We start from the raw sequence: 19,906 nt of genomic DNA, 5'->3' as shown, positions 1-19,906 counted from the left end.
TTGTCAAGATCAGAGTCGTCTGCATAATCCTCATGACGAATAATACAGTAATAATACATACATATATACATACACTAGCAAGATACCCGTGCTTCGCTACGGTATTGTACTGAAATTTATAATTGAATGCTTATTGTTTTAGATATATAATCCGCCGAAATTCGCGATCTGACTCGTTTTCTGTGAGAATCCACCAAAATTCCCGATCTGACTCGTTTTCTATTAGATTACGGCACGTTTCCTCCCATTTTTCAATCTTCCTTTCCAGCAATCGATTTCGTACTTCCCGGGCTAGCCTCAGGTATTCCTCCCGGTCAGTTGGCTCCGTAAATCTTTGCCATCTTTTCCTATAATCATTTTAATATGTATAAAATCCTTCAGGAGATCCGGCGTGGTGTCATATTGGGTGCTTTGGCGGCACTGAACCCGCGGCCGGACTGCATTCTTAGTCATTACCCGTCCAGGAGCCGTTTCCAGCGCGATCCGCACATTTGACGACGGTCCGGAACATTATTATTATTATTATTATTATTATTATTACTATTATGTGTTGCTGGAAAGGCTGATGACAGGGAAAACCGGAGTATCCGGAGAAAAACCTGTCCCACCTCCGTTTTTTCCAGCAAGAATGTCACATGGAGTGACCGGGATTTGAACCACGGAACCCAGCTGTGAGAGAGGCCCGCGCGCTGCCGCCTTAGCAAAGGAGGATACTTATAAGTACATTAAGAACAGTAAAATCAATGGGTTCACCTCCTTCTACACCCCACCGCCGTTAAGTTTATTTACCGGCAAACCCCCCCCCCCAAAAAAAAAAAAATTAAAAGAAGGCTTGTTTCTTTATGTTTAAAGGAGATTCCAAACACCAATGTTCACGTCTATTGCCGTCAGTTTTGAGATATAAGTATCCCCATAAAAATAATTTATTTTTTTCACTTCATCTCACACTACTCCCCCCCACCCGTAAGTGAATTTTCCCGCAAAAAATACTTGCTTCTTTAATAGTAAAAGATCTTCTAAATACCAATTATCACGACTCTAACTTCTTCAGCTTTCGATTTATGTGTCGTCATGAAAGGAATTCAACTCCTTTACACTCCCACCCTCCAAGATGGTTTCCCCACCGAAACGCGTTTTTCTTTGTTTTTAAAGGAGATCTAAATACGAATTTTCACGTCTGTAACAACTTTAGTTTTTATTAGATGTTTGCATTCTCATACAATTAAGTCAATTAAATTTTCAATACTTTCACCCCCCCCCCCCCCCTCATTGGATTTTCCGAGAATACGTGTTTCTTTACTTTTAAAGCAGATTGCAAATATCGAATTTCACGTCTGTAACATCTTCATTTTTGAGATATCAGTAGCCTAATTAAAAGAATTCAACACCATTTTCAGTCACTCTTACCCACCCCCCACCACCCAAGTGGTATTTCCGAAAAATAAAAATACACGATTCGTTATGTTTAATAGAGATAAAAAATACCATTTTTCACTTCTGTAACATGTTAAGTTTTTTTAGATATACTGTAAAAATTCTCATTTTAAAATTTCACCACTTTTGAGTTCCCCTTAGGTGGATTTCCAAAAACAAATCACCTATGTTTCTTTACATTTACAGGAGATTCCAAACACCCACTTTTTACGTCTGTAACATTTTACGTTTCCAAGATATTCTGTAGATATAGTCTTTAAAAAAATTCACCCAATTTGTCACTCCTGTTTAACCGCCATTAATTGGATTTCCAAAAACTAAAAAATACGTGTTTCTTTATTTTTAAAGGAGGTCCCATATACAAATTTTCGGTTCTGTAATATCTTCAGGTTCTGAAATATAAGTATCCTCATTAAAGGCATTCAACCCATTTTTCACCCTTTTACACCCCTCCTATTGGGATTTACAGGAAACAAAAAAATACGTGTTCCTTTATTTTTAGAGGAGATTCTAACTACCAATTTTTACATCTGTAAATTTTTAAGTTTTAAGATGTAAACACACTCATTTCTAAAAATTCACCCCCCACTTTCAACCCCCAATATTTATATCTTCAAAAAACGAAAAAATACGTGTTTCTTTACTTTTAAAGTAGATACCACATACCAATTTTCAGGTCTGTAATATCTTCAGGTTCTGAAATATAAGAAGCCTCATTAAAGGCATTCAACCCATTATTCACCCTTTTACACCCTTCCTATTGGGATTTTCCGAGAACAAAAGATTACGCGTTTCTTTATTTTTAAAGGAGATTCTAAATACCAATTTTTACATCCATACACTTTAAAAGTTTTGAGATATAGATACACTCATTTTAAAAAATCACCCCCTTTTCACCCCCCCCCATTAATTGGATTTTCGAAAAACAAAAAAATACGTGATTCTTTATTTTTTAAAGAGATCCCAAACATCAATTTTCAGGTCTGTAATATCTTCAGGTTCTGAGATATAAGTAGCCTCATTAAAGGCATTCAACCCCTTTTTCACCCATTTTTACGATTCCTATTGCGATTTTCAAAAAACCAAAAAATACGTGTTTCTTTATTCTTAATGAAGATTCTAAATATCAATTTTTACATCTGCAAACTTTAAAAGTTTGGAGATATAAATTCACTCATTTTAAAAATTCGCCCCCTTTTCACCCTCCCATTAATTGGATTTTCCAAAAACAAAAAAATACGTGTTTCTTTATTTTTAATAGAGATCAAAAGTACCAAGTTTCAGGTCTGTAACATCTTCAGTTTCTGAGATATAAGTACCGGTATCCTGATTAAAGGCATTCAACCCATTTCCCCACATTTTCACCCTTTTTCATCCCTCCTATTGCGATTTTCTGAAAACAAAAAAATACGTGTTCCTTTATTTTTAAGGAAGGTTCTAAATACCAATTTTTACAGCTGCAAACTTTAAAAGTTTGGAGATATAGATTCACTCATTTTAAAAATTCACCCCCTTTTCACCCTCCCATTAATTGGATTTTCCAAAAACAAAAAAATACGTGTTTCTTTATTTTTAAAAGAGATCAAACGTACCAATTTTCAGGTCTGTAATATCTTCAGTTTCTGAGATATAGGTACCGGTATCCTGATTAAAGGCATTCAACCCATTTTCCCCATTTTCACCCTTTTTCACCCCTCCTATTGGGATTTTCTGAAAACAAAAAAATACGTGTTTCCTTATTTTTAAAGACGATTCTAAATACCAATTTTTACATCTGTAAACTTTTAAAGTTTTGAGATATAGAGCAACTCATTTTAAAATTTCACCCCCGTTTTCACCCCCTTAGCGAAGGAATATCCCAAAATCCTCTCTTAGCGAGCACCTACGTCTTAATATGAATATATCCCCAAAATTTCATCTCTTTATGTCCAGTAGTTTTGGCTCGGCGATGATGAATCAGTCAGTCAGGACAAGTTATTTTATATATATATAGATTATCATTATAGACTGTTATGCCTTTCAGCATTCAGTCTGCAAGCTTCTGTGAATTCACTAAATGTTGCCACAATCCTCTATTTGCAACTAGTGCTGTGGCCTCATTTAGTTCTATACCTCTTATCTTTAAATCATTAGAAACTGAGTGTAACCATCATCATCTTGGTCTCCCTCTACTTCTCTTACCCTACATAACAGAGTCCATTATTCTCCTAGGTAACCCGTCCTCCTCCATTCGCCTCACATGATCCCACCCCAGAGCCGGTTTATGCGTACAGCTTCATCCATCGAGTTCATTCCTAAATTAGCCTTTATCTCCTCATTCTGAGTATGGTACCCTCCTGCCATTGTTCCCACCTGTTTGTACCAGCAATCATTCTTGCTACTTTCATGTCTGTTACTTCTAACTTATGAATAAGATATCCTGAGTCCACCCGGCTTTCGCTCCCGTAAAGCAAAGTTGGTCTGGAACAGACCGATGTAAAGATAGTTTCGTCTGGGAGCTGACTTCCTTCTTATAGAATACTGTTGATTGCAACTGCAAGATTACTGCATTAGCTTTACTACACCTTGATTCAATCTCACTTATTATATTACCATCCTGGGAGAACACACAACCTAAATACTTGAAATTATTGACCTGTTCTAGCTTCATATCACCAATCTGACATTCAGTTCTCTTGGATTTCTTACCTACTGACATCAATTTAATCTTTGAAAGGCTAATTTTCATACCATACTCATTGCACCTATTTTCAAGTTCTAAGATATTAGACTGCAGGCTTTCAGCACAATCTGCCATTAAGACCAAGTCATCAGCATAGGCCAGACTGTTTACTACATTTCCACCTAACTGAATCCCTCCCTGTCATTTTATACCTTTCAGCAGATGATCCATGTAAACTACGAACAGCAAAGGTGTATGTATGTATCCTGAACCAAGAACTCATTTTACCATCAATTCTCACTGAAGTCCAGTTTTCAACATAAATGCCTTTGGATTGATTTCAATAATCTACCTTTAATTCCATAGTTCCCCAGTATAACGAACTCTTTTCCCTCGGTACCCTGTCATATGCTTTCTCTAGATCTACAAAACATAAACACAACTGCCTATTCCTCTCGTAGCATTTTTCAAATACCTGGCGCATACTGAAAATCTGATCCTGAGAGCCTCTCTGTGGTCTGAAACCACACTGGTTTTCATCCAACTTCCTCTCAATGACTGGTCGCGCCCTCCTTTCCAAGATGCCAGTGAATACTTTGCCTGGTATACTAACCAATGAGATACCTCAATAGTTGTTGCAATCCTTCCTGTTCCCTTGCTTATAGATAGGTGCATTAATGCTTTTGTCAAATCTGAAGGTACCTTACCAACACTCTACGCTAATCTTACTACTCTATGAAGCCATTTCATCCCTGCCTTCCCACTATACTTCACCATTTCAGGTCTAATTTCATCTATTCCTGCTGCTTTATGACAATGGAGTTTATTTACTATCCTTTCCACTTCCTCAAGCGTAATTTCACCAACATCATTTTCCTCCTCCCCATGAGCTTGGCTGTTCGCAACACCACCAGGAAGGTTTCCTTTTACGTTGAGAAGATGTTCAAAATATTCCCTCCACTTCTCCAGTGATTCCCTGGGATCTATTATGAGTTCACCTGAATTACACAAAACACTGTTCATTTCCTTTTTCCCTCCCTTCCTAAGATTCTTTATTACTGTCCAGAAAGGTTTCCCTACTGCTTGACCTAGCCTTTCCAGATTATTTCCAAAATCTTCCCACGACTTCTTTTTGGATTCAACAGCTATTTGTTTTGCTGTTTCTTTTCTCTATGTAAAAATCTCTGTCTGCCTCGGCCCTTGTTTGGAGCCATTTCTGATAAGCCTTCTTTTTACGTTTACAAACTGTTCTCACTTCATCATTCCACCAAGATGTTCGCCTTTTACCATCTTTACACACAGTTGTTCCTAAGCATTCCCTTGCTGTTTCTACTACAGCATCCCTGCATGCCACCCATTCTCTTTCTATATCCTGAACCTTCTTACTGTCTACTGTTTGAAGCTTCTCACTAATCATATCCATGTACTTCTGTTTAATTTCCTCGTCCTGGAGATTTTCTACCTTATTCGTTTGCAGACAGATTTCACTTTTTCTACCCTAGATCTATAGATACTTAGTTCACTACAGATCAGATAGTGGTCTGTATCATCGAAAAATCCACGGAAAACTCATACATTCCTAACAGATTTCCTGAATTTGAAGTTGGTTAAGATATAGTCTATTATGGATCTGGTACCCCTAGCCTCCCATGTGTAGTGGTGAATAGCTTTATGCTTGAAGAATGTATTCATAACAGCTAAACCCATACTAGCACAGAAGTCCAACAAACACTCCCCATTCCCATTAGCTTCCATATCTTCCCCACATTTACCAATCACCATTTCGTATCCTGTATTTCCAACTCTCGCATTGAAGTCACCCATTAGCACTATTCTGTCCTTGCTGTTGATCCTGACCACGATGTCACTCAATGCTTCATAAAACTTGTCAACTTCATCCTCATCTGCACCCTCACATGGTGAATACACTGAGACAATTCTCGTCCTAATTCCTCCAACTGACAAATCTACTCACATAATTCGCTCATTTACGTGCCTAACGGAAACTATGTTGCGTGCAGTGGTATTCTTGATAAACAGCCCTACCCAATAGTCTGCCCTTCCCTTTCTAACACCCGTCAAGTACACTTTATAATCTCCTATTTCTTCCTCTTATCTCCCCTTACCCGAATATCACTTACTCCTAGCACATCCAGATGCATCCTCTTTGCTGACTCAGCCAGTTCTACTTTCTTTCTTCCATAAGCCCCATTAATATTGATAGCTCCCCATCGAATTCCATTTCGTTCACCAAGTTGTTTCCAAGGAGTCCCTCGCCTGTCAAATGGGAGTGGGACTCCGTTACTCCCATAGGTCTGAGGCTTGCTTAAAATGTTCTGAGCTCGGTAAATTCATGAAGCAGGATGCTACACTACTTACACATAGTCGAAGTGAGGATCCGGTGAATTGTATAGTCCCAGCCGCCTGAGCACAAGGAGGGCCATGACTCAGAATATGTCCGAGATGCCCACTCCCATTCCATAGCAACTGGTACCCCGACTCTCAGGACCATTTACTAGGCCACTCATCTGTTGCCCATTGTTCACGAACTAGGATGTGACTACAGTAACCCACACCATGAATCAGTAATAACAATAATACAGTAATAATAATTCCTGCTTGTTCAAGAAAAAATGTATCATGGAACGAACTAGAGGGTAAGAAACTGTTTTGTTTTATGCTAAACGTGCATTCTGGCATAAGTCATAATATAAAAATAGGGTTTGCCTAGTAGCTCTCGGCACACATAGCAAGAGAATTACTAATATCGACGGCTAAGAACGAGAGGGTAAAAACAAAATATTAAAATATAATTTTGCCAGAGCACTTTGGTTATGCCAGATTTTGGTTAAGCGAAGTTCAGTTAAGCGGGGTTATCCTGTATATCCACGTCCTGGTCACGAATAATTTGTTTAAGAAGCGACTGTTTACTTGCAGTTTGAATACAATTTATATTTAGTGTCATCAGTGTGTATGTTAACAGCATACTCCTGAAAATATTGATAAATTCAAGGGAGATGGGAGGAAGGACTCTATCTTCTGTCTCCTACTCTACTCCCCTGTAGCCGCGGGTCTCTGCTGTCGTATAGCTTCTGTGTTTCCTCCCTCGAGAGTCGATGTGTTTTTACTTTTGTTTTTGCCTTTCGAAGTGACAACTTCTTGGGTTGTTGTTTCATTTGTCTTCAAACTTTCCTGATTCCCTGACCTCGTCTCTTGTATTTCCATAAGATTTTAGGTTTCTGCTTTAATCGCATTGGCTCATTGCATGCTATTAGTTGTAGTGTCTTGAATAACACTCTTGTTCTGTGGTTGAATACGTATGTTCCTCTCTCCTGGTTTCTCTAGTGTCCTAGGCATTTATTATATTCTCTGCTTCAATGTGGACAGTTGTGTTTACAATTTCCTGTTTGTGGTTGTGTATTAGAGAAAGTTCTGTTCCAACAAATCACCTTCATTTTTGTGTTGACTGTTATCCAATGTTTGTTGTTGCTCGTGTTCGTCTTGTTTTGATAGTTGTATTTGATGCTGTGTGGGTATGTCGTACGGTGAGGCTGCTTGGCTGACTTGTGTAGGCGATAAGGCATTGGAGTAAGTGACTCATCCACTTTGTCTTGTTCTGCAGCCTGTGTTTGTACTGTGGCAGGTTTTTCTGTGTGAGGTATGCTTGTGGGTATAGTATCCAGCTCTAACACAGTGGGTGAATCAGTGTGATGTTCCCTGTTCGCAGCTTTATATCCCTCTATGGCCACGATTGGTGGTATGGCAGTTTTATGTTCTATTCGCATAGCTATGATACCACTGTAAATGTTATGGATGTAGGTTGAAGACCATCTTTCATTTCTGTTGGTAGCTTCATTATTCTGACCAATTTACTGTCAACATCTGCACATGTTATAAAAACCTAGGAGAAGGATCATTAAATTTTTGTACCTGTGATTTTCAGTTTGTAGTTATACTTCATTCCATGTTAAGAAAACAGTATTGCTCTTACAATAATAGGGTTGCAATACCGAATGGCTCTGCTCAACAGCATCACGGGAAAACGGCGGCACATAAACTTGTGAAATTCAGTATTTAAGTACAACACAAAAAGTGGAAGAAGGTAATCTACAAATTATTTTTATAAACTAAAGAGGACGGGGGATTTACAGGGGCTATTTTTGGTTTGTACAGAATCAGAGGTAAACTACAGCACATAAAAGAATTTCAGCATTGAAGTGTAAAGCAAATTGGGGGAGAAAATTGACAAATAATTTTTATGGGCTTGAGAGGTGAGGGATGCATTTAATTGCATTTAATAAATTTATCCAAGCAATAAAGGCTAGAAAACAAACACAACAAATAAATACTGCAGATGACTCTACAAAAGATCACAGTATAAATGTCAAAGAAAAAATTGCACACGTAGGTGTAACTCTCACTCAGAACAAGACAATTACGCACTGATTTAAAGCCTAATAGCATGCACACAACAAATACGTACTGTAGATGACTTCACTACAGAAGTGAGCTGCTGGCGGTTCACAGAGTGAGCTATAGCTATGTTACCATTGTAAATGTTATGGCTGTAGGTTGAAGACCATCTTTCAGAGTGTTGCTAGAGCAACACAGAAGAAGAAAAATGAAGGAAGGCAATGAAGCGATGGCTGTTGCGCCATTGTGCTTCATCCCTATAAATGTATTTATGAAAAGGAAAATGTTATCCAGTTATTTTAATAACTCACGGGCAAAAATGCTTCATACTTTTTATCTATCTTTCATAATACATTACAAAGTACAGTATAATATCTTTTTTTTTTTTTTTTTGCTAGTTGCTTTACGTCGCACCGACACAGATAGGTCTTATGGCGACGATGGGACAGGGAAGGGCTAGGAGTGGGAAGGAAGCGGCCGTGGCCTTAATTAAGGTACAGCCCCAGCATTTGCCTGGTGTGAAAATGGGAAACCACGGAAAACCATTTTCAGGGCTGCCGACAGTGGGGTTCGAACCTACTATCTCCCGAATACTGGATACTGACCGCACTTAAGCGACTGCAGCTATCGAGCTCGGTATATAATATCATTTAATCACGAGGAATTATGGGTGTCTCAGAGGGGGTGTGTTCACTCCTTGTAGGTCCATAAGAGCAATACTGTTTTCTTAACGTGGAATGAGCTAAGGTAATATCTTCTCCATCAGTAGTTTATTGGTTAGTTTGATGTAGACAGCGGTTTCCAGACTGTCGAGTTGATTGGCTTCCAGTTGATCAACTTTAAGTTTTAAGGTTTGCTAAATCCACTCATGAATTTCTGCTGGCCCTGGTTTATTTGTCTTGTCTGTAAATGCACTGCATCCCCATCATGCTGTTTAACAATGATGATTTCTCTTTGTTTCAGACACAGTATCCAGTGGACTGTTCGGACTTCCATGCAGAAGAAATAAAGGCCACGACAGAATATACTCATAGTGAACTTTGAATGTGATCTCAAATCTTAGTGCTAGGAACTGCTCAAGTGAAGAAAATGCTGGACAGCAAGATGGCTCATGACAATATCTGGTGCCTTCTGCAGCTGAAGTGCCTGATTTAAAAAAATATATAGTCCTGCAGTAAGCGAATACTCACTAGTTTTTAAAAAGTAATGACAGTGCTTAGAAAAGTAAAAAGTATGCTATCAAGTGTCTCATATCACTAGTCATATGGAAAAGAGATTGTGTATGGAATTGTAAATTTATAGGAATATTGGTGGTTGCTCCTTATGTTTCTGCTATCTTGAGAAAATACTGAACAATAACTCACAGTTGTTAGAATTGTTAGGTTAATTCCTTATTGATTTTTTCCTGTCAAAATATTAAGGCAAGCACTTTTGTTGCAGGATGCAGAGAAATTTTATACAAAAGAATCTATATTTAGTACAACTGTACATCACTAAAACAAATTAAAAATCTAAACAATCTTGTGTTTTTATTTGACCTTACAATGCGATACAAGAAATCAGTATTAAAGTGCATTTTCATAAATTTAACAGTAATACGCTTCACAGTGTACCTGTCGGAACAAGACAGTGAATGGATGCAAATGAGTACATTTTCTTGGAATATTTATTCATAAGAATCCAGTCCTGAGCCATTTGAATGTGAATAGGATAAGCAGCCAACCTCTCTAACTTGTACAACTTTTAGAGTATGATTTACAGCCTTTCTGATGGTGGTGCCGTAAAAATATATCCTTTTAGAGGTATTTCAAGTTTAGAAAACAATAAGAATATTACATGTTGATTTGACGCATGGGTGAGAACTGCACAAATTTGGCTTGGTCATTAGCTATGTTTTTAAAGTAAAGACTAATACTCAGGCCTCAGCTGAGTGATCATTGTCTTCAAACTTATTTTCACAACATCAGTAACCTTTCCTCTCATTTAAGATAGCAGCAATAATGTCTGAGGCTTCCAATGATTTTGATAATTACTTTCTAGGTATACACAGAATCCCACAACTGAACATCTTGATTTGTCTACGTGCATGGTTTGAGTCCATGTCCAACATATTTTCAACTCTATTTTCAGTATGAAGTTCGACAGGAGTTGCAACTTGTGTTGAAAATGGTTTTACTTTTTCACCCAAAAGTGTGTATCTTAAATGTAAAGTTTTGAGTTGTTATTGTAATGTAAAAAATAGTGAATGCTTAACAATTACTAGACAACAGAAAATTAAACATATTGTGCAACAAACAAATCCCCATCCACAATATAAAACACATCCAAAATGAACATACCCTGCCATCGGATCGCCACATTGTGTACCGTGGTTCGTCACTCCACACAATGTTTTTTCCACTGTTTAATCGTCCAATGTTTACGCTCCTTACACCAAGCGAGGTATCATTTGGCATTGACCTGCGTGATGTGTGGCTTGTGGGCAGCCGCTCGACCATGAAATCCAAGTTTTCTCACCTCCCGCCAAACTGTCATAGTACTTGGAGTGGACCCTGATGCAGTCTGGAATTCCTGTGTGATGGTCTGGATAGATGCCTGCCTATTACACTTTACGACCCTCTTCAACTGTCAGTCAACAGACGAGGTCGGCCTGTACGCATTCATGCTGTACGTGTCCTTCACATTTCCACTTCACTATCACATCAGAAACAGTGGACCTAGGGATGTTTGACAGTGTGGAAATCTTGTGTACAGACTTCTGACACAAGTGACAACCAATCACCTGACCACGTTCGAAGTCTGTGAGTTCCGTGGAGCTCCGCATTCTGCTCTCTCACGATGTCTAATGACTACTCAGGTCGCTGATATGGAGTCCCTGGCAGTAGGTGGCAGCACAATGCACCTAAGATGAAAAACGTATGGATACGTGTGGATACTTTTGATCACATAGTGTAGCAATATACAATTCATTATCTAACAGGAAATCTAATTTCAGATAAATCAAGACATACAAGAAAGATAAGATCAAAAGGAATGCATACTATGGAAAGCATAATGACACATCAGTGTGGGACTAGGACAAAAGAGTGACTGAATGGGTTGCTATATTTCTAGAAAATAGATCTCAGAGAATTAGAGTAGGTGAAGCTTTATCTGACCCTGTAATAATTAAGAGGGGAATTCCTCGAGGCAGTATTATCGGACCTTTATGTTTTCTTATATATATAAATGATATGAGTAAAGGAGTGGAATCGGAGGTAAGGCTTTTTGCGGATGATATTCTCTATAGAGTGATAAATAAGTTACAAGATTGTGAGCAACTGCAACGTGACCTCGAAAATGTTGTGAGAAGGACAGAAGGCAATGGTATGTTGATAAACGGGGTTAAAAGTCAGGTTGTGAGTTTCACAAATAGGAAAAGTCCTCTCAGTTTTAATTACTGCGATGATGGGGTGAAAGTTCCTTTTGGGGATCATTGTTTAAGTATCTAGGTGTTAATATAAGGAAAGAAATATGATTGTAAATAAAGGTTACAGATCTCTGCACATGGTTATGAGGGTGTTTAGGGGTTGTAGTAAGGATGTAAAGGAGAGGGCATATAAGTCTCTGGTAAGACCCCAACTAGAGTATGGTTCCAGTGTATGGGACCCTCACCAGGATTACCTCATTCAAGAACTGGAAAAAATCCAAAGAAAAGCAGCTCGATTTGTTCTGGGTGATTTCCGACAAAAGAGTAGCGTTACAAAAATGTTGCAATGTTTGGGTTGGGAAGAATTGAGAGAAAGAAGAAGAGCTGCTTGACTAAGTGGTATGTTCCGAGCTGTCAGCGGAAAGATGGCGTGGAATGACATTAGTAAACGAATAAGTTTGAATGGCGTTTATAAAAGTAGGGAAGATCACAATATGAAGATAAAGTTGGAATTCAAGAGGACAAACTGGGGCAAATATTCATTTATAGGAAGGGGAGTTAGGGATTGGAATAACTTACCAAGGGAGACGTTCAATAAATTTCCAATTTCTTTGAAATCATTTAGGAAAAGGCTAGGAAAGCAACAAATAGGGAATCTGCCACCTGGGCAACTGCCCTAAATGCAGATCAGTATTGATTGATTGATTGATTGATTGATTGATTGATTGATTGATTGATTGATTGATTGATTGATTGACAATCTCCACATCTTCAAACACATTGACTCTCCCTCCTCATCAATCCCCTTTCCTGTGTTTGTCCACCTTTGTTCTTATCTCACATGAAGACTTTAGATCTGTCAAGTGATGGTGTGATTATTGTTTTAAGAGGAAGTACAACTGGGCAACCATCCTCTATTAATGCTAAGCTAAGGGAAAAAAATGGAAGGGGTCCAACACTTGGAAAAATGAAGGTATCGGCCAAAGAAAGACAAGGGCCATGAAGGGCATGAAAATGAAAGACTCCCTAGGATTTGCAACCTAAGACTGTCATAATTGAAAAGAATAAGATTTGACCAAGAGAGGCCAGATAATAAAGATCAAAGTGAGGAGCCTGGCACGAGTAAGTGGAAGATATGCCAGGACTCAGCTAAGTGCCATGTGGTTGCCAACCCATGCTCCCCAAGTTGAGAGCCCTGGGGCTAAGATCTGTTAAGATGGCCCCTCAATGAGTACTGAAGTTCACTCTCATGATGAAGCTAGGAAATAGAACGAGCTTGTCAGGTGTTGAGAAGAACTAGGATTGATGAGAAGAGAACCAATCTACAGCGTGTAGCAGAAATAGCTGATGAATTTGAAATGTAAATAACTCAGCAATGCAACAAGCCATTCACAAATTTATTACACAGTTTAAAAGAGTTAGTATTTGCGATTTATGTCACATACAGTAGATTGGAGTGAACTGTCAACCATTCAGCCACAGCTCTTATTGTTGCAGCATGCTTGAACGCGTGGCCTTGGCCTTGGAGAACATATGCATGTGCATTGCCTTGTCCTGGCTAGACAATCAGTCAGTCACTAGCATGGTGTAGAGTGGTGAGCGTTGAGGTTTTGTGATTGAGACTTGTTTCAAAAACCGAGTCTGTAGGACAACACAGCATTTATTTTGTAGGCACTTTGGATTAGGTTGACATGGGAAAGTTCTGAACAGGAATAGAATCTGATGATGTTTTTTCAAGAACAAAACATGTCATTCTGTTTTAATTAAGTTCTTCCTTTTTCAAGTATAACACTGTTTCCTATTGTTTGATTTTCAGGCAGTTTATAAATTTATCACGCAAAATTAATTTGGCAGACTGGAGAATCTAACAGTTATAAAAAGAATATATAAAAAAAACATTACTAACAAATTTTGTGTGTATGTCAGTGTTTGGCATGATAAATTAAGACACCGAGCTCGATAGCTGCACTCGCTTAAGTGCGGCCAGTATCCAGTATTCGGGAGATAGTGGGTTCGAACCCCACTGTCGGCAGCCCTGAAGATGGTTTTCCGTGGTTTCCCATTTTCACACCAGGCAAATGCTGGGGCTGTACCTTAATTAAGGCCATGGACGCTTCCTTCCCACTCCTAGGCCTTTCCAATCCCATCATTGCCGTAAGACTTATCTGTGTTGGTGCAACGTAAAGCAGCTTGCAAAAAAAAAAAAAAAAAAAAAAAAAAAAATACCGGTAATTATGATGCAATAACCTTTTCCATTTTTGCACTGAGTTTTTTAATTCCAATTCCATTATCTCATGGCAGAGCAACATTCAAATTGTACTTTCATTAATATTAACCTCCCCCTATTGGTGGGGGTGGTAGATTAACACCCACGGTATCCCCTGCCTGTTGTAGAGGTGACTAAAAGGGACCCTAAGGGCTCTCAACTTAGACGCGAGTTGGCAACCACGGTGCCCTTAGCTGAGTACTGACATTGCTTCCATTTATTTGTGCCAAGCTCCTCACTTTCATCTGTCCTATCCGACCTCCCTTAGTCAACTAATGTTCTTTTCTGACCCCGACAATATTAGGTTGGTTCCCGAGGCCTATGTAGTCATTTTTTGAAGTGTCGGATCCCTTCCATTTTTTCTCCCTGATTAGTGTTATATAGAGGACGATTGCCTAGTTGTACTTTCCTTTAAAACAATAATCATCACCACCATCACTGATAATAACTTAAGTAGGAACTATCATACAACACATGGGCTCCACCTCAAATGAAAGGTAAAGAAGTAAATAAAATTTTGACTGAGGTTGTAAAGCGATTTGGAACAGACTATACAAGTATTGCAATCCCTCTAACATTTTCTGAGCACGGTATACTGTACTCTAAGAATCTCAGCCTTCAGCAAATTGAGGATGTTCATTATATCTCGATAAAGATGTAATATCAGATGTCAGAATCTCCAGCATTGTTGAGTCATGTTCTGATTATAGGGGAGAAAGCAATGAGTTAAATAGTGAAAGTAATGGGGCTTGTTGTTTAGATAGTCTTGAACGTGCTGCAGCAAATAAAGAGTATGAAATAAATGGACTTAAAGACAAGCAAAGGACAGCAACATTTCAAATACCCCTCCACATGACAGAACCTCAGTAAGGAGTAAAAAATTTAGGTTTCATTCTCTGGACTTCTCATTGAAATGAATACTTGTTAAAGAGTAACCAAGTCTTCCAAGGAATTCAGAATGTCAATGAACTTACATCAAAATTGGAAGAATTTAGGCTAGTCTCAAATATTAGCAATTATGATTTCATAATATTTACAGAAACAAATGTTTCCAAACATTTTAGTTATAGCAAACTTGGGCTGCTGTCCGTGCTTGTAGGTCAGTTCAATCTAGATTAATGTTAGACACTTTTATGTACCTACCTTAATCTTTCACAATTCAACAACCTACCCAACTCCCTCAATAATTTAATCATAATAATAATAATAATAATAATAATAATAATAATAATGAGTTTTAGGATGGAGTTTATAAAAGTTAAAAGGGTATCTTACCTCCTTTAATTGGCAAAAAAATATCAGCAGTTGACATGTTTTATGCAATGTTACAGAACCCTAAAATTTCCTAAGTGGTTCAGTAATGATATGATATCTCACATTTTAGAAAACAAAAGATTTCATAAACTTTACAAATCTATGCACTTAAGACTTTATTAGTCTATGAAACATTTAGCAAAGTAAGGCAGGAATGTAAAATTGAATACCTAGAAACTATGCTTTTCCAAATACATGTTTGAATGTGAATTTAATCTTTATCCAATCCACAATATTTCTGGTCCTAACTGAAATCACAGCAGTCTCAGGATACCATCCCTTCCTCAAAGCATCTAAATGAAATGAGAGCTGAAACTGGAGAACGCATAGCAAATCCTTTTGGTTACAGGACATAAACCCGAAAGCAATACCCCCAATCCAAATTTGCTAAAGACAAAATCCTGAAACTGTTTTCCTGAATTAAAAATTTCAGAAAACTAATAAACTTGAATATAAAAAAATTAAAAATGTATTTGTTCCGGTGATCTTTTATTTTAGATACAAATGAAGCACTATAAAAAAATTTAAAATTAATAATGTTGTGGCCTAAGCGGCTTACATAATCCAACCTAGTGTTGTGATCTTTATCGCTTATGGGACATCTGCAGAAATATTATATTGCAAAGAAATGGGAAAAAAATGCTGATGCAGTTATTTATTTAGCGTATGGCCCATACAATCAAGTTGAGTTCAGAAATAAATTATGTACATATTTACATAAGAAAACAATGAACAAGGAAAGGCTCCTTACAACTGAATGTCAAGTGAAGTCCTGATGCTGTCACCAACTTGTATATTTGTATATTTTGTATTATGTTTGTGTATTTTGATTGTCATGTACACATCATACGCTAATAATAATTGATCCACTGTATTGCTTCTGGAGTTGTCATCAGAAAATCCACTTTGCTGCCTGTGTATGCCCGCGTTCCACACTCTCTGACAGATGATGTATGGTTTGTTGTGCAGCTCCACAGTCACGTGCAGGTGTCGGCAACTTGTTCCATTTAAACAACATGTCTCTGCATCTACCATGGCCTGTTCTTATTCTGTTCAGAGCAGACCATGTTTTATGTGGTAGTTGGAATCCACTTGGAGGTTTGGCATTCGAGAACATACTGTGCAGGTGCATCTCCGTTGCTGCTTCCCACCGTCTTTTCCACTCTGTAGTTGGATTGTAGCCTCTAGCAACGAAGTCTAAGGCGTTACGTAAAGTTGGATGGCGTGAACGTAATCTGTTTTGGTTGATAGTTCATAGATCTTCATGTACAGGTAGATCGGGGTTCCTTAAGATTTTATTGAATTCCTTGATGAGAGAGGTGGATCTGCGTAAATCAGATGGCATTATTCCAGATAGACGCGAGAGCCGATGAGTTGGTGTAGATCAAATTGTGCCAGTTATTATGCGCATAGTGGAATTCAATTCAGTATCAATGAGTCTTGTGTGATGACTGTTCATCCATACTGGAGCACAGTACTCAGCACTTGAATACACCAAGCCTAAAGCTGAAGTCCGTAAAACGCTTGCCGAAGAACCCCAGGTAGTTCCACAAAGTTTATGAATGATGTTGTTACGTGTTTTCAGTTTCTGTGCGGTGTTCAACAGATGTTGCTTGTAGGTCAGTGTTCGATCCAAGGTTACTCCAAGATATTTTGGGTTCCAGTTGTGGTGAAGTATCCTGCCACAGAAACTCATGTTCAATTTAGTATTTGCTAAGTGATTGTTTACATGGAAACAAGGCACCTCCGTTTTATTGGTGCTGGGATTGAGTCTCCAGTTCCTGAAGTAAGTTTCCAAAATGGACAAATCCCTTGTTAACATCTCTTCAGTTTTCTCCAGCTCTTTGTGTTGCACAGCTAATTCTATATCATCAGCGTAGCAGAATTTCCGTGATGTAACTTAAGGAAGATCAGATATATATGTGGCGATAGGACTGAACCTTGAGGCAAACCATTTTTAAGCTTCCTCTCCTTGCTCACATTGTTCCCGATGATAACCTGAAGCCTCCTATCACTCAACATATTGTTAATAAGTCTTGCTATCTTTATGCATGGTATGACCCGTACAAGTTTATAGACCATACCTTCCCTCCACACGGTATCAAATGCAGCAGTGAGATGAACAAAAGCAACAGACGTTTTCAATTATCTTTGGAACCCCATTTCTATGAATGTTGTAAGTGCCAAAACTTGATCACAAGACCTGGTCTGAAGCCTGCCTGATCTATGGGAATGTGCTGTAAAATGGTGCTGCTTATTCTGTTAAATATGAGTCTTTCAAACAGTTTGTAGCAACAGCTAAGGAGAGCTATGGGGCGATAATTTTCTGGCTTGTTGTTGGGTTTGCCAGGTTTTAACATCGCAATAATCTTAGCTTTTTTGAACTCCAAAGGCATGTGTCTAGTTAGTAAGATGTCTGTGAAAAATGTTGCCAGTCATTTCTTTGCATTTTGTCCTAGATTGATCAACAACTCGGGATGAATTTCATCAAAGCCAGGAGCTTTAAATGGTTTTACATCTTTCAGTGCTGTATCAATCTCAGATACTGTGAAGGGATTTGCATATTCTGAAGATTTGAGGTGCCGTTGACTTCAAGACTTGAAGTTGTCGTCTAATATATTTGGTGTGTTTCTTGTCACCTGGAACTCGTGACGTTGCAATGATGCGAGAGTCAATTTGATCTGATGTAACTTCAGCCTGTTCTCTGCATTCTGGTGGGCTTCCTTCTAATTTTCTGAGAAGACTCCAAGCTTCACTGCTAGAGTGAGTAAATTCTATCCTCTCAACTGTTTCTATCCACTTATGCCTTCGAGATGAGTCCAGACTGGACAGAAGCTCGGTTGCTATGTTAGGATCTCCACATCGTTGAAAGTCTTGATATAGTGCTTCATTTTCTTCATTCCATCCAGGGATATATTCTTTGCGGTAACCTCTTGGAATGAACTTCTTAGCTGTTTCTATAACTGCACCAGCAAAACGCCTGTAGTTGTTAGATTTAGGAGAAATCCATCGGATGCACTTATCAAGTTCTGCTGTGAAATTGGTCCAGTCAGCTTTACGAAAATTCCAACGAGAATGTGGTGTTGATCTAATTACAAAGATTGTGATACCAATTTCAATTAGGATGGACTTATGTTGGCTATGTGGAAGTTCACCAATCACTTTTCTCGTTCTGTTTTCAGGAAAACCACTTTCATTACAGCTTACAAAACAGAGGTCTGCATTTGTATTTTTGATCCATGCAGCTGATCTAAATGTGCCCTTGTCTTTAGCATAAAAAAATTAAATGGAGGTCATTTTCCTCTGCTCAACCTTTGCACCAATATGGCTCCTCTCCACAGACAGAAAAAGAAGATGCCTCGTCCCAGCTACGACACTGTCTCTGTAGTAATACATTCTAATCTCTCCACTGCGGTTTATACCATAAGCAACTTCATTCTATTTCACCAGGCCAGCAGCACAAAACAATAACTTCATCCCGAGGTCTTTCATGTTTTCATTTACAGAATAATATCAATTTAAAGTCTCACTAGCATCTCACTGATGTTTTCACACAAAATTCAAAGCTACATGAAGTTAACTGAACTAAAAAGCAAAAGATTCTAACCTGCAACATATTCCCAATAAAGACAATTATCAATAAAAACTGCCGCCATTGTTGCCATTCAAATGCACCGTGTACTCAGTGACACCCAATGAGTCTCCGTCCACGCTGACCAATTTCACCGCACTAACCCGGGACTTCAACCAGATAACTTTCAATTTGATTACACCTACAGAACCTCATTTGACATTCTAGGAATAAAAAATAAAACTATGGAATATTTTTCCCTGTCTCCTGTGATATAAACTAAGGTTGGGCCGCTCTGCATATTACTGATGTGTTAATGGTGCAAATCGTCATCCAACAACTAAAACAACGGGACGCACTTGATGCTAAACATCTTTATACCCTTTCTCACCAAGCTGCTCTCTTGTAAATATGTATATAAGCTGCGATTTCTCAACTGGTCAATTGGAATTGCAAATTTACTGTATAGTTACCCTGTCAACCTGTAATCGTTCAACCACCGGCAGTAATTAATGTTACGAACATTGACGCCCCGACTGTTTCAATGTAAATATTTGTATAAACTTTATAATTTCTTATGATTTTCTAACGAGTGTGTCAATTATTCTTCAGAACACCACTGCTGGACTCTGCTAAAATACCCAGTGATTTTACGCATTGGTGCTGACTACTATGTCTATAAACTTATATTGTTTAACTGTATCACCAGTGAACAAAAATTTTTCTTGGTTGCTTAATTTTTCCCACTGTAATGTATCTTAATGTTTATAGTTTAATTACTAATCAGATACCTGATTTTTGCCTTGAGGAAGTAATTTGACTGATGATGCCCTTAAT

The 19,906-nt window shown here is 38.3% G+C and overlaps 2 protein-coding genes across 2 annotated transcripts in view; one reads left to right on the top strand and one right to left on the bottom strand.

Annotated features, from left to right (window-relative positions):
* Positions 1-10,020, top strand: part of LOC136877565 (uncharacterized) — a 55,571-nt gene extending 45,551 nt beyond the window's left edge. Inside the window, exon 5 of the mRNA XM_067151708.2 lies at positions 9,473-10,020. Within this exon, the coding sequence (XP_067007809.2) occupies positions 9,473-9,553 (81 nt within the window). The 3' untranslated portion in view covers positions 9,554-10,020. The remainder of the gene's footprint in view (positions 1-9,472) is intronic.
* Positions 10,021-10,042: 22 nt separating this feature from the next.
* LOC136877564 (ADP-ribosylation factor-like protein 3) overlaps positions 10,043-19,906 on the bottom strand; it is an 89,575-nt gene continuing 79,711 nt past the window's right edge. Inside the window, exon 4 of the mRNA XM_067151706.2 lies at positions 10,043-11,411. Within this exon, the coding sequence (XP_067007807.1) occupies positions 11,352-11,411 (60 nt within the window). The 3' untranslated portion in view covers positions 10,043-11,351. The remainder of the gene's footprint in view (positions 11,412-19,906) is intronic.

The sequence above is a fragment of the Anabrus simplex genome, chromosome 7 (genome assembly GCF_040414725.1).
Source record: "Anabrus simplex isolate iqAnaSimp1 chromosome 7, ASM4041472v1, whole genome shotgun sequence".
Classification (NCBI taxonomy): domain Eukaryota; kingdom Metazoa; phylum Arthropoda; class Insecta; order Orthoptera; family Tettigoniidae; genus Anabrus; species Anabrus simplex.
This window is presented reverse-complemented; position numbering and strand designations above follow the sequence as displayed.